The sequence below is a fragment of the Triturus cristatus genome, chromosome 6, assembly GCF_964204655.1.
Source record: "Triturus cristatus chromosome 6, aTriCri1.1, whole genome shotgun sequence".
In the NCBI taxonomy this organism is placed as follows: Eukaryota; Metazoa; Chordata; class Amphibia; order Caudata; family Salamandridae; genus Triturus; species Triturus cristatus.
In genome coordinates, this window is record NC_140589.1 from 236,775,999 (window position 1) to 236,791,617 (window position 15,619).

Below are 15,619 nucleotides of genomic sequence, written 5' to 3' on the forward strand. Positions count from 1 at the left end.
ACCAACACTGCTTCCACATCAATTGGGAAGGTAATAACAATCAGCTGCAAAACAACTACACATGATTACTTGATCAGTATGATGTGCTACAATCTATATATAAAATCAAAAACCTTGTTATTTTGATCTCGAACATATAGGTATGTGGTAACATCATGTGTACGTCAAAAGATATCTATGACTACTTAAGGGAAAGAATCACTTCTGCTCATCAGACTTAGAAGCGTTCTATAACCATTTGCAAAAACAACATGAAGCTCATCATAAATTTGAAAATTGAAAAATAAAGTTGCTATTTGGAACGAGTATTAACAAATGAAGAGTAAGTTGTTTCTGTTTTTATTAAGACAAGGTGGTACAGAAGATGGAATTCCTGTCATTTAGCATCAAAGGTTACAAAAGATGCAACGTGAACCATACAAGAAGATAATGCAGCTATGTCAAAGCCACTACTTAATAATGAATCCATTCATTGCTGTACAAAATTGAGCCATCTGGCTCCAATCCCTGCTCCCTGCCAAAATAAACACCTTCAGGCCACAGCAGTCCACAAGGCAGTTTCACCAATAGCAGAATAATGGAGATTTGGATTTGAACCAGTCCTTGGTGATTCTCAGTCAGGCTATCAATTAAGTATTCTGACTTATCCTCTTCAATGTTTCCTAGCATAATCAATTTAGCCGACGGTAACAAGCAAGTTGTTAAATAGAGAGAAAGTTAAAGACAGTTGCAAATTTACTCAGGAGAGGGCTCCCAAGCACATCCACCCAAGATGTAGCTATATGATGTTCACAGAGATTGCAAAAACCCTCAAGTTATATACAAGGCCTTTGTCAACATGGTAATCATTGGAGTTTATGATTCTACCATTAGGAAATTACTTTTATGGACAGTTAACCGGTAAAATAAACCTCCTCTTCAGAAAGAACATTGAAGGACAGTTTCGATTCACAAAACAGCACCTATATATATTATCACAAAACTTTTGGAACAATGGTCTCTGCACATATGAGACCAAAGTGCAGTTGCTTGACTATATTGCACAACACCATGTTTGTCAAAATACAAATACTCTATATCACCATAAGAGCCGCATACCACCCATCAACCATGGTTGTTGCCGAGGGTGCTTTGGGAATTGATGCTGCAGGACATGGGTGCCTCACAATCATTGTGTTACCCATAAGTAACAGTGCATTGTGGAGAAATATGTTATACTATCTGCCTTACAGGTACAGCATAGCAAACACAATGAGATGATGGACGGAGCGCTAAAACTTTTCAGAAACTCACCACTAGTCACAGATCTGGGTTGAATCCATCATTGTTCTTTAGCTCATTTCGTAACCCCAGTTCAGACCCAGCCATATGCAAATAAGTCTTGAGCCTGGCCCTCATGGGAATAGTCCAGCCCAAACTGCCAAGCCAGGTCTTACATGGACTGGAAACAAGCATCCTGGGACCTGTTTCAGGGTAACACACCTTATCAGCCAGGCTAGCTTGAATCCAGTGGCGAAGTGAGCAAGGGACGCACGTCTGGGCAAACACTGCCAACATAGGGTGAACAGAGCAAACACAAAGAGATGATGGACGGATCAATGAAACTTTTCAGAAACTCACCATCAGTCTCAGATCTGGGTTGAATCCCTTATCATTCTTTCGCTCACTTTGCCACCCTAGTTCAGACCAGGCCATCTGCAAATAAGTCTTGAGCCTGGCCCTCATGGGAACAGTCCAGCCCGAACTGCCAAGCCAGGTCTTCCCTTGACCAGAAAAAAGCATCCTGGGACCGGTTTCAGGATAACCCCCCTCTCCAGCCAAGCGAGCTTGAATCCAGTGGCAAAGTGAGCAAGGGTCCCACGTCTGGGCATATCATGCCAATTTAGGGCGAACAAAGCAAACCCAAAAAGATAATGAACAGAGCACTGAAACTTTTCAGAAACTCACCCCCAGTCCCAGATCTGGGTTGAATACATCATCGTCCTTTTTCTCAGCTAAATCATTGCTAAAAGTGGATCATGAAATATGACAATAATTCTAAACCCAACAGTAAATTTATAACTGAATGGCTGAAAAGGAAAATATTCCATTCCAAATTTTGGAATGTCCAAAGTCCATCCAGTCGCGGCCGGCATTACTCATGGGTGGGGAGTAGGCGCGAGGGGTCGTGGGTGGGGGAGGAGGATTCACTGAGAGTGTTGCGGGAGGTCACGGGTAAATAAAAAAAATAAAAAATTATATTTACCTTCCTTTCAGCGGGTCCCGCATCTTCTCAGCGCCTGCTCCTGCTCTACTGCCTCACAGAGAAACAGGTAGCACCAGCCAGGCTCCCTCCGGACCCTCCCCTAAGCCAATCACAACGCTGCAAGCAGTGTTGTGATTCGTCGGGACGCCGCCCAGACAGGGGCTGCTATGCAGTCTGCATGGAGAAAGGGCAGAGTGTGCATGACTGATTTGGGTGGCCCAAGAGGACCGATCAAACAGTCTTTGCGCACTCAGGAGTGTGCAAACCACTCCTCCCCTGCTCATAGAGCAGAGCAACCCCCCCACTCGCTCGCAATGCACAAAGGAAACATAAAATGGTAATAACTTTAAGTTATTACCATTTTATGTTTTGGCTTTCTCGCACTGTGAGAAACCGTGGGGTGACGCTCCTCCGCCCTAGTGGAGGTGCCGCCCCTGAGACCATCTCTTAACCTCAAAAAGAGTGTGGTGATTAAACAAATGCCCTCAACATCACCAAGCATAAGTTGTTTTGTTTACTAAGGGTGGGACGGAGTTCCCCCAAGGTAATGTGAGAGACTGGAAAACTCTTTCAGGAAACATTTACTTCAAGTTATAGCTGGTAAAGTGGGTTCCAAATGTTCCTGATGTTGGCAGACTTTTTACATAACAAATAAAGATGAAGTGAAAGTTGTGTGTGTCATTTGTGAACTGTGGTTAAATCTAGCTACTATTAGGGCCTGGTAGGGCTTAGATGAATGGCATATGGTTGAATGAAAGACTATTGAATACAAAAATATTGTCTGATATAAGTATCATTTCCAAAAATATCGTCCCACTAGGTGCAGATTTTCTATTATTAACCCCACTGAGGCAATATTTTTTAAACAATATTTAGAACATGGTGTGCATGTTAGATTATATTAAGAGGCATTACTTTCTTTTTCAAGTGACTCTATAACGGTGAACTTGAATGCAGCTACAAAGCATCCAAGCGCTGTACAGTGGCAGGGAAAGATGATATAGAAGAGGCCAGATGAATGGAGAGAGGAACTAGCAGGTGCAAGGGGTAGGAGGAAGAATGGGCTGTTTGCTTAGTTAGTGGGTGTTCATGGCTTCAGGCCTAACGCGTGTAGCCTGACTGCAGTAGTCTACACTTAATACACCTGAAGGAGTAGGGAGAAATAAAATGTTTATATCTTGTGATGGCATGTGCTGTGCGTGCTAACACTGCCCTCACTCACCCAAATGTGTGACATGCTTCATCATAGGGCTGCTTACAATACACCCCGGAGTAGCCATGCACAGGGTGGAGCAATAGGGTGGGGGAAGACAATACAACACAGAGAAAAACAATTTGTTTCACAGTGACTGGGAACGACGGTAGTGAAAGTGCAGTGGTATGTGAGTAAAACTAGCTTGGAAGAGTCGCTGTGCCTCAGACTTTATTCCTGGACCCTCCGGCCAGGGTTAAAGACATGAAGGATGATGGTAACAGGTAGATGCTGTGTGGTCCTAACACCCCTCCTGTACTGCCAGGTGGTTGTTTCGGCCGTTTGTGTGTGCCCCACGTGTAGAGTCACGCCGGCCTTCCTCAGGACTCTACTGTAGAAGAGTAGGATCTGCTTCTTATAGTTACCCCCACTTTTTGCTGATGAATCACTGTTTTCGACTTAGACTGACTGAGATCCTTCTATTCAGGACCCCAGTCTATCTGCTTTCTCCTCTAAATTGATTACATGTACTTTAGGTACACTCCAGATTGGATACTGAGGTACCCTTATCAGTCCCTAGTATATGGTACACCATGTACCCAGGGCATAGGTACCCCAGAGGCCTCCCAGGGGCGGAAGCATGTATTGTGCCACCCCTGAGAGGCCATTCAAAATGACACCACAGGTCTGCTACTGCAGCCTGTGTAAGGTGGTGCATGCACCCCTTACTTAGATATAGGTTACCTATATCTATTCTAAATCATTGCACATATAAACCTATCAGTCATCCCTATGGCAGGCCTTATCAATCCTGAAGGCAGGTTGCTGGGTTTTATGTGAGAGGGTGCCCCTGCATGAGCAGAGCCCCTCTGCAGCCTTCGGAACCTATTTTCCATGGTTGTCTGTGATGCAGCCAACCATATATATTTAAGTGCATTATAACCTCGCGGTAAATGCTAACTTTAAAATGGCTGCTCAGAAATATGTTGTGTTTGGTGTCAAACACCTTGGAATCCTACCTCCCCACCAGTAAATGGCAGGGGAGGTATGAATCCACCCGTCAAGAGGGACTTATTTGAAACACCGGTACACCCAGTACCAGCTTTCTCGACCTGGGCATCACAAAATGGATGCTGCCAGCCACAGACACGAGTCTGCCCTCCTGCTGCTGAGCCACGCTTGAGCAAAGGAAGGCCTGACAATAGGTTTCCTGTCACAGGGAGGTGTGACCATCTCCCAGACAGGCTTTAGTGCATTGGGCCTGGGTGGGTGCACTCTGAGAGTGCCAGAAAGTCTGCACTGGGGGCACATTTGGTATCCCTGTGCATAGTCCAGCTCAAACCGGTTGCAGGAGCCATTTGCTCCTTCTCTGGCGCGAAACTGGACAAAGGACATGGGTGTAGCCACCGCTCTGTCCTGACCCTCCCCTAGGTGGGTCCCCAGAGTTAGTCCAACCCCTTCCTTGGGTATAAAGTAGGAGACCTGACTACAGGACTTTAGATTTTACCTGGACTAAACTCTGCAAGCAGAAACCAAGTAATTTGACGGTCTACACTTCGCTGGATGACAGAAGAATCTCCCTTGGAGTAAAGGAGTTACTCCCCTGCAGCAGCAGTCACCTAAATGTATCTGACCAGTTTGCATCTCCCGAGCTCCTGGGGACTCCAAAGATTTCTGCAAAACAGGAGGTGGGTTCCCGAGCGTCTCTGAGGTCGATCTGCTCTCTCAGCAATCCTGAGACCAGTATCCCTCGTGGGGACCATGCAACCCGAACCCCTGAGCACCGTGTACATTTGCAGCTGCATATGCTTTTTGGCTATCCCTGAGGCTGTGCATTGGGCTATGTGTAGTCCTGACCCCGAACAGCATTGACACTGAAGATTTCTGACCTCCACTCCACGAGTGCTCCGTGGGCTGGTACTTCGTGATTCAGCTCGAGGTCCCTTTGCGATCCCTGGTCCGTTGGCCTGTGGGTCCTAGCGAGAGTTACTTTGAATTTCCTTGGGCTTCCCTGATTGCTCCAGACGTGCCCTGACTTCCCGTAGCTTGGAGAGTCCCTAGGACCTTGCTGTTCCTCACCGTAACTTGTTTCCGTTTCCTCTGCCCGCGTGGTTTGCTTTTGCCAAGGCTTGTTGGTGTTCAATCCAGACACTGACCCCCTCAGTACTCGACATCCTTCATGAGACAGCTCACCTCCAGACTTTGGTAATCGTCGACGCCTCCTGGTCCCCGTGGCTGCAGAGTCAAGCATCCTATCTTCACACCTGAAGCACCTGACACCGGTGGGCATTCGCCTACCGAGCCCCTGGTCACCTTGAAGTGACCCAGACTAAGTCCCCTCTGCTTTCAGGTTCTTCTCACCTCGGATCCAGGCTTGGATTTCACCGGACACTTTTCATCTTCCCGGCAGCAGCACTTCTTCGCATCACGCCATTGAAAATGACGTGGGTTTCCGACACCACTTGACCCCTATGCACCCGGCTCCTCTGGGATAGGTAACACGGGTACCTCGGTACTCACAAGGGTGCTGGCCTTAGAACCTTGTATGTTCCAAAGGGTTTGCTTAAAGTCCCCTCTGAAGTGTCCTTAAACTGTAATTTTCCAACCGCGACTTTCCCATAGAGTTGTACGGAGCTCGCGTGTGTGCTCCCCCACTGCACCTGTCTTCCGTGGGCTCCCTGTTGTCACTCCTTTGGGTGGTTCCTTGGGGTCCTAGTGATCCTACGTGCTCTAGGCACTGTGTCTAGTGAAGTCGTTGTTGTTATACCATTTTTTTAGTATATGGTTCGGTCTCCCCCTGGAGCCCGCTGTGTATTGTGCTATTTACTGTTGTTCTATTGATTAAGTAGCCTTGTGCTCTAATCTCATAAAGAGGTTAGTAGAGAGTGTTTAGTAATAAATACATATATTTTATATACCACTTGTGTGGTTCTCCTTTCATTTGATTATTCAGGAGGTTCTGATCTGGTAAAACAAGCTGCTTTACATTCCTTCAAGACTTAGCCTGAAGGCTGCTCTCCATAGCTACCACTAGGATAGCTTTCATAAAGGTTATCTTTAACCTAATCACCATAAGGGTCGTTTGGACTGGTACAGAGTGCCCACTTTAATTAGTGGACAGCATATACCAGGCCAACTTCTCACATCTACCTGTCCCAGTATATTGATCCTCTCACCTCCAGTTGAGATAAGAGTGTGTCTAAAAAACAGTTCTTCCGTGTCGAGGGATTTCCTCTATCAACTTGTTCTATGCCCACTGGTGGTGTTAAATCTCAGCTTCTCAATGACAGTACACATTAACTCTTCGGTGGTGTGGTTTTTCTCCAGATAATGTGCGGTCAGTTTTGTGTTGGCTCTCATGCACCTTATTGTGCTGTGGTGTTTCATGATGCGTGTCTTAACCTTGTGGTTAGTCATGCCAACGTACCGCATGCGACATGGGCAGGTAATGAGGTACATTACGTCCTCCGAGTTACAATTTGTTTGTGACCTCTGTTCCCACAGATAGGTAAGTCCCACATCAATGGATTTAGTGTTATTTAGTGAGATGGCATACGTTGCAGGAGCCACACCTAGAATGGCCTTGTACTGGAGACAGTTGACCTAATGCCAACGGTCCCCTAGATTGGAGGGGCCCGGTCTGGTATGTACTAAAACATCTTTTAAGTTTGCACTTCGTTTGAAGGAGAATAGGGGATTCTCTATACTCAACCCATTAGAGGTAAGAATACTCTAGTATTCAATATCACTTTTCTGATTTGGTGTTGTAACACCCTGAACGTCTCAGGATCGTTTAACAGACACGATAATGAGAACGCAACCACTTGTGAAGGTTTAGTTATTTTAATGAAGGCAAAAATAATACAAGGAATAAACAAAGGTTATAGTCACTGGAATCCTCCAGGCTAAGTACGTTACCAGCCCACAGCACGGATGGTCCTAACCGTCCTCTGCATATACGCCGATCCCGGCGTATGCCAACAGAGGGCAGAAATGAAATGGCCGACAATGCCAATCGGTAGGCTGTGAGGGGCACGAAGAGTGTTGGGGAGAATCGAGGAGTCAGGGAAACACCCAGCCGGGGTCTCTACCTGAAGGGAGCAGCCGCTCAACCTCTTCCTCAGACTGCACCGGGACGCGGAGTCACCTCCTGGTGATGCGTCACCGATACCCCAATCACAAGCAAAGAAGACTGAACCGAGAGCAGCCGCTCGATCGATCCCGTGGACTTCCGAGTCTGTAACGCGGCAAACACCTCCTGGTGTGCGTTACAGCTGGCAGTCCCTGTATCTCTGGTCGGGCTGGGAGTTACGACTCCAACCAGCAAAAGCGCCACTGCGCTTTGACTCAGCCGAGTCAAAAAGCGAAGCTCAATGGTTATCCGGTAGAGCTTCCGGGTCCTTCACAGGTGACGATGGGGCAAGACACGGCCCAGGGAGTAACGACTCGACCTACCTCCGTTCTTGCCTTACTGGAGCACCACTCTGGAACACTGCTCTTCACTAAGCAGGTACGTCGGTGTAAACACAATATCCGACAGCGTTGTACCTCCCGGTTCCTCCCTTTATAGGGCGTGTTTTCCTTGAGTTATGTAACAGCTCTCCTGTTTACATAAGGGCGTGTTTTCCTTGAGTTATGTAACAGCTCTCCTGTTTACATAAGGGCGTGTTTTCCTTGAGTTATGTAACAGCTCTCCTGTTTACATAACCTCTCAACCGCTAAGCATCCTGGGAGATGTAGTCCGTTTTCGCTGGTTACCGTTTTCCTCCCCTCGCATGACAGGAATTCTTGACAGGTGTGACGATGTGTTGAATGTAGTAACACACACTGGTTTGTTAGTGCTGGCTCTAACAATTGTCTCTAAGAGGTTCTCCCTGTTGGTATTTGTGGCTCTCTTCCTGGCTTTTTTGATGGTGCACTCAGGGTATCCCCTTCGTAAAAGTTTGTTAGCGAGGAGGGTCGCTTCCTGTTTAAAACTTGATTTCTCTGTACCATTTCGTCTAAGCCGGAAAAATTGGCCTACTGGCAAATTCTCTCTGAGAGATTTCGGGTGGAAGCTGTCATAGGCAAGTAAGGTGTTCTTGTCTGTGGGTTTGTGATAGACTCTTGTCTGTAATCTGTCTTCCTTAGGTTCAATCATCAAGTCCAGGAATGGTAAACCTGTCTTAGTGATAGTTGATGTAAAATGGAGTAGGGGGTGCCTATTGTTTAACCAATCAAGGAATAGAGTGATCGATGGTCCAACACCCCTCCATATTAGAAGCATGTCGTCGATATAGCGACGCCACAATCTAATATTCTCAGTCCATGGGCATAGTGGGTCAAAAATCACGGTTCTTTCAAATGAACCCACGTACAGACCCGCCAGGCTCAGGGCAAAGGTACGGCCCATCGAGGTCCTGTGGGTCTGTAGGTAGAGGGTCCCCTTGAATTCAAAGTAGTTGTTAGTTAGAGCTATTTCTGCTAAGTTTAAGATGAAGGCACGAGGTGTTTGATAGTGTCAGTCCTCCTCGAACAGGATATCCTCCAGGATATTCCTGCACTCATTTTGGGCGTAATATGAGGAAATTGGAGGTCAAGTTTTGTGGTCTTTTCTTATTATTACTATTATCCTGCACTATACCGTGCCATTCTGTGATAACTAACATGACGATCTCTCCTTGTAATTTTGTGTTTTCTCTCTCCTGCAACCAAGAGTGTGACTGTAGGGGGTCTTTCCTTGCCCGCTGCCAGTTGTAACTTGAAATAGGGGTAAACTCGGTGAGTACACACACACCGGACCCCCCTTTCGGGCAGTGGATTGGACTATAGCAGGATGTATGCTAACGCTGATATTTTATATGTAGATACATTTATTTACCGGATGAGGTTATTGTACCTCCACTTTCCGCACACACATGAACTTAGTAGGTTAAGGCACTATTGAATTCTCGTGGGGAATGAATGACACATAGCGTATTATGTACTGAAGAGAAGATTACTCCTAACAGCTTGTTCCTTCTCTTTACTCTTCCATTATACTGGTGTTCTCTTGTATTCCCTTTCTTTAGTAATCCTACAACTTGAGAGAGGAAATCCGTCGACACAGAAGAACTGTTTTTTAGACACTCTCTTATCTCAACTGGAGGTGAGAAGATCAATATACTTTCGACAGGTAGAGTACTGAGGAAGGCCGGCATGACCCTACATGTGGGGCACACACATATAGCCGAAACATGTCGACCACCTAGCAGTAAAGGAGGGGTGTTAGGAGCACACAGCATCTCCAAGTCACCACCATCCTTCACATTTTTAACCTTGGCTAGAGGGTGCAGGAATAAAGTCTGAGGCACAGCAACACGTCCGAGCTAGTTTTAACTCACATACCACTGGACTTTCACTACCGTCGTTCTCAGTCACTGTGAAACAAATTGTTTTTCTCTGTGTTGTATTGTCTTCCCCACCCTATTGCTCCACCCCGCGCATGTCTACGCCGGTATGTATTGTAAGCAGTCCTATGATGAAGCATGTCACACATTTGTGTGAGTGAGGGCAGTATTAGCACACACAGCACATGCCATCACGAGATATAAACATTTTATTTCTCCCTACTCCTTCTGGTGTATTAAGTGTTGACAGGGGGTTCGGAGTAGATGAGTCCGTACCCTCACCCCTTCTTTTTGTGTGTACTAGTGCAGTAGTCTACAACCTTCTGCACAGAATCTCAAAATAACCCACTTTAACCGGCAGGAAACCCTGCTTTTAAATATTAATAAGTCAACTTTATATAAACCTTGTTCCCAACAAGGTAGGGTGCCTGATATTTAAAGATGGAACATGTACAAAATAAAAATAGACATGTTGCTCCAGTGACTATGTGCCAAAAGCTATTTTCACTGGCTGTGCTGAATTCAAGAAAATGTCAAATTACAGAATATGTACTTTAATCTGTTGATTTGTATAGAATTCGTTGCACATTGCCGAAAGTTAAGCCAGTCTCCTCTGTGCCATAGTTACTAAGTCGTTCAGCGCAGGTTAATTTAGTGACTGAAGTCCACCCTGTAAATATGTAGTGGTATTATTCATTGAGGTGGGCGACCGCAGACCAAAAATATAAATCCACATTCTTACATCTGTATAATCGTGCTCTAGGGATTTTCACTGACCACAAATGGAGAGTTCACCTATCCAAACCTCAAGAAATATGATGATAAATGTCATTCTACATCAAGAAAGGTGCTGGAAAGAGTACTTATGATGCCCTTTGATATTGAACCTGTAAAACAAGAACCTGTGGGAGATCCTGCAAGAAGTCACACGAAACATGTGCATCATACAGAACATCCCGATACTGGCCTGCACTGAAAATGCACTTCAGTTGATTCTGGATGTGACATCTACCTATTGCAATAACATGGAGATAAATTTAAGCAAGTCCAAAATTCGATCTGAGGACCACAGTCACGCCAAACCTCTAAATAGAAAATGCCCATTGGAAGTGCTACTCATATGTATCTATCAAAAGTATGAGGTAAAGTCAGGTGGACACAGCACAGCACACAAGCTGCAAGAATAGCTTAGGCCAGTGATACTCAAAGTACAGCCCGGGGGCCGCTTGCGACCTTCTTGACCTTTACGTGCAGCCCCCTTTGGTGAACAGCAGGATGGGCAGGTGAGAACTTGCTGAGCACTAATATGAAGAAAAAAATTCAATAACTGGCAAACATTTATTTGCAGGTTAAATTGAGTTATGAAGTAACTGCGGTGGTGTCCTGCACCACTTAACTTTATTTAGCCTGCAAAGAACTGCTTGCACGTTTATTTAAAAACCATTTAGACCACCTTACACAATCACTGATCCACCCAGACCCCCTGCCACCACCCTGCTGCCATCAGTGAGGCCCTCGGTCACACCACAGACCATACTTTGTGGCCCCTGGGCACATTTTTGCGAGTACCCATGGCATGGGCAGTCATAAATTGCAAATTAACGTTCTCTTGGAAGTGTGGAAATTGAACGAGAACCCAACTGAAAAAAAAAACTATTTTCCAGTAAATAAATGGAGGAATTTTAGAACATGGTGCAGAAATGTTGGGACTCTCGGTCATTCGTCAGAAAATGAGGACAGTTCAACAAACATTCTTCAAACAGGATCTCACCTCACCCTCCCCAGGAGCTGTGGGCCTTTAAAATGATAGATATAAGAATGAGGAAGTCAGCAACGGACGCGCCTTGCGCTCACATCCACGTGGATTACGCCATAAAATAATGGTGATAAAAGAACTGGACGGTTAAGAAATGGGCTAAATAGAAGCTAAACTAAATACAAATAAATGTTTCTTGTAAAAGTAATCTTCGAAGGACAACTAAATTAAGTGCCTGGCAACACAAATAACAAGGAAATGCAGAAATATTTACCATGGCAACAATCAACCTTCTGGAATTAAACAAAGTTAGGTAGGATGCAGAAGTAGGGCAAGGTTGACTTGCCCACAGATTGATCATGACATCCAATCTGTACTGCATGTAGTGTTCATGTCTGCTAGGTGGAACAGGCTGAGGAGAACGACCCAACAGAGGATGCTGAAGGCAATAGTCAGTGAGCAGAAGGTAACGATAATTACCCATTTCCCACTAATTCAAGCCTCCATGATGCAAATAGCGCTGAATTATATGGTAAACTTTCAGAAACAGGGTCACACAAAAGCAGCTGAAGAGACCCAAGAACTCTTAAGATGGCACTGGATAGAGATTCATGGTGATAAAGGTAGGAAGAGAGAGGTTTTTAGAGAAATCGAATAGCCAGAGGTCAAATAGAGAGAAAGGTCACCTTCTCAGGTAGCCCATTGGACGATAGGGGCCCTGGGCAATTGCTCACTTTACCCATGCCTTAAAACGTCTCTGACGCGAGAACACCGATGATAGATCAACAAACTTGAAAGTGTGTCTATGACAAGCCACAGAAATGAGACAATGTGGCTGGGAAACAAAGAAACAGGGAAGAAGAGAATCATATATACTGAAATGTTCCAAACTCTATGGAATAGCCCAACAATTCTCGCCAAAAGCATAAAGCTCCCGCCCTTTGATAGAGACGAGTCCTTTCTTTTTGTATGAGCATTTCCTAACACGTGCACAGTGCGGCCTGAAGCCCCCACTGGACCGGTTGGGATTCCAGAAGCTGTCCCTTTGTTTCCGGCTAGTACAGTACACAGTTGTGCTCGCGCTGCAAGCTGCACCCTTGTTTCCGTTACTCCCAAAAACACGCGAGAACAGCACCGTTTATTGTGGGAACCATGCCTGCTCGTCCGTGAAGCGGAGTGAGCGCCGCGACCAAATAAGGGACGCTTGGCCGGCTCACGAGAAGGAACCTGCAGCCTGCTTCGTGGCGCTGCGAAGCGTCACTATTGCTAATTAAAACCACTGATATCCTTATATAAATAAATATTTCAGGAGTAATGTCCAAGTCAGTGCAGCACCCCCCTACTACACCCGGGTGCCTTGCCTGTTCACGTAACCATCCATCAATGAAGATGCATACCCGGAATAATTGATTTTAATATACCGCTTCATTTCACGGGTTTGCGGCTTTTTAGCACTGCTAAAAATGTGTAATTTTCCTCCAACTAAATGGGACGGATTGAACCAATCAAATTAGAAATAAATGCACAGTTGGGATCTCTGGGAATCAAGCTAGGAAGCTGCAAGCAGATTTCCGCAGTAGGCGCATTAACCTATCAAGCTGTTTTACCTGCAACAATTGAGGGTATCTGCACGCGACTATAGCCCAACTCCCTTCTGAAATGTATTGTTCTCAGTTCAGGAAAAATGTGAAAATGCCTTGTTCAGACCAACTTTTTACACGCAATATAGGGGTATATTATTCTCATAATACATAGCCAAAAACAGGTCAGCACCCTCTCCGAAAGCCGTGGCCCATTACCCCTTCTCATGAAACGCAGCTTCTGGATACAGGTATTAAAATGAATGTGGAATGTATACTGTTAACTATGAAGGCAGCAATATGCAGTTTGCAATTATTTTTGCAAACATATATGTTAAACAGTTAAATATAGGTCACTTCCGAAACTATATGTGGGCAACCTGCAGGTAGATCCCTGCTTTTTAGGCGTAGTCTAGAGACAACTTTAGCTGTCTCGGTATCCTCACATTTTCCATGTATGTAGTGTTGCGCCAACCCCATGTATGTACACATACATACATACAAGGGTGTTAGGTGAGATGTCTTCCTCCATTGGTCTATTCAAGTGTCATTCACATGCTACTTCCGCCCAGTATAGCATACAGCATGGGGCAATGGGTCGGCCCACTTCATCCCTTGACTCCCTTGCAGCATTTTGCCTGATCACCTGTACACGCCCACCAGAAAAGAAGTGCACATCAGTACCTAGGCTGCTGGGTTCATCTTACTTTTAGTTTTTTTTTATAGGTTTGCTAAATGATTTTTCATAATAAATGTTTGTAAACATAAATAAATAAACCACATGCTCGCCAAGGCCAGACCTACTGGCCTTGTCGCTGCTTGATTGTATTGAACTCCACTATGCAATGAATCTACTCATAAAAGTGACTTGCCAGAGTAGAAAGATTTCTGGAGAAAGCTGAAAGGTTAGTGCTCGTTTTCATTGTTTAAACAGCAGCTGCAATTGTGCTTCGGAAAATGTCTTTCTTGCTGTCTTTGGCAGTAGGTACTGTGACGTCACAATGCAGCTATACTGTAATTGTGTAATATTGTAATACGGTATGCCCAGACGTGGGTCCCGTGCTCACCACGCCACTAGAGTCAAGCTATCCTGGCTGAAGAGGGGTGAAACCCCGAAACCGGTCCTAGGATGCTTGATTCCGGTCCAGGGAAGACATGGCTTGGCAGTTCGGGCTGGACTGTTCCCATGAGGCAAAGGGTCAAGACTGATTTGCATATGGCCATGTCATGGTGGCGTGGTGAGCAAAATAAAGATGGATTAAACCCAGATCTGTGGCTGGGGGTGAATGTTTTGCCAATGTGCAACATTCCGTCCATCATCTTGTGTGTTATACCGTATTGACGTACAGCAATGATACAATTTTCTTTTTAAGGATCAGAAGTGATGTCACAGCAATAAATTACATTATTATACAGTGATTGCAAGCTTCCATGCGTTATTGCTGCATTGTATCTATCGATCCAGTTTATGTCACGCAGCGCTTCGAAGCAGCTGTAATATGGCATATACAGCGCGATACAAAAAACATTTAAACATGATGCTTGGCAAAAGACCCTGCTCTGAATATAGCACTCCTAAATAGACCGCAACTGACAAGCAGAAAAGACACATAGTGCTGCGATGCGCCTCTTCACACAACTGTCAGTCGTGGCTTTTTATCAGCCAGGCCCAGCGCCAGAGACGTGTGCGCAGCAGTAAAACCACTCTTAGCAAGAAAAGTAAAAGAGCCCCTTGGTTAGCGGAAAGAAAAAGCTGCAAGCGAAAGATAAGAACGGCAGGCGGAATCCTGAAAAAAAAGAAGAAAAAACACAAAGGTCCGTATTCCCCCGGCTCTCAGAAGCAAATAATTCCTTTTATTTTGTATTTCTATTGAAAATGTGTACGTGTATATTGTGTTATTGTCATGTGGACAGTTTTAATCAATAGAATTAATTAGTCCGAAAAGAGAAAAACACCACTCTCCTGTGACTTTCGATGTGGTAGAAAATCCTCCTGCCTGGCGCTTACCTTGTGGGTCCCGTTGCAGTGGAGCAGGACTGTAGCGCTAGCTTCACTCGTGGCTGAGGGGCTTCCAGGCGCACTGGGCGCCTCCTCGGCTCCTCGTTCACCCACCATAACAGGTGACACTCCGGCTGCTCTGTGCGGGGCACTGCTGCTGCTTGACTGCTAGCTCGGGTCAGCCGCGGACAGGCACGTGGAGGAGGAGGAGTCACACAGACCCCACTGCTGCTCACACCCTCTGAAAAGAGTATTTCTGCGTGAGTCACGCAGCGTGACATGCCGTTCCAAACACGAGAGGAGGCACGTTCCGCAGGATGCGTGGCGTATTTTTATTCCATGCGTTCACTTCTATCACCGAGGGTCACTGACTTTGGAGAGGGAAGAAGCGTAAATAGAAAATACGACAGTGACAGTGTTAACACAGCTTGTAAATTCGTGAAACTCACTGTCGTAAGATCACTGTCATCTGAAGATTT

The 15,619-nt window shown here is 45.5% G+C and overlaps 1 protein-coding gene across 1 annotated transcript in view; it reads right to left on the reverse strand.

The window, feature by feature from the left end:
- MFSD2B (MFSD2 lysolipid transporter B, sphingolipid) overlaps positions 1-15,389 on the reverse strand; it is a 255,778-nt gene extending 240,389 nt beyond the window's left edge. Inside the window, exon 1 of the mRNA XM_085610602.1 lies at positions 15,150-15,389. Coding sequence (XP_085466728.1) covers positions 15,150-15,257 — 108 coding nt within the window. The 5' untranslated portion in view covers positions 15,258-15,389. The remainder of the gene's footprint in view (positions 1-15,149) is intronic.
- Between the last annotated feature and the right edge of the window lie 230 nt (positions 15,390-15,619).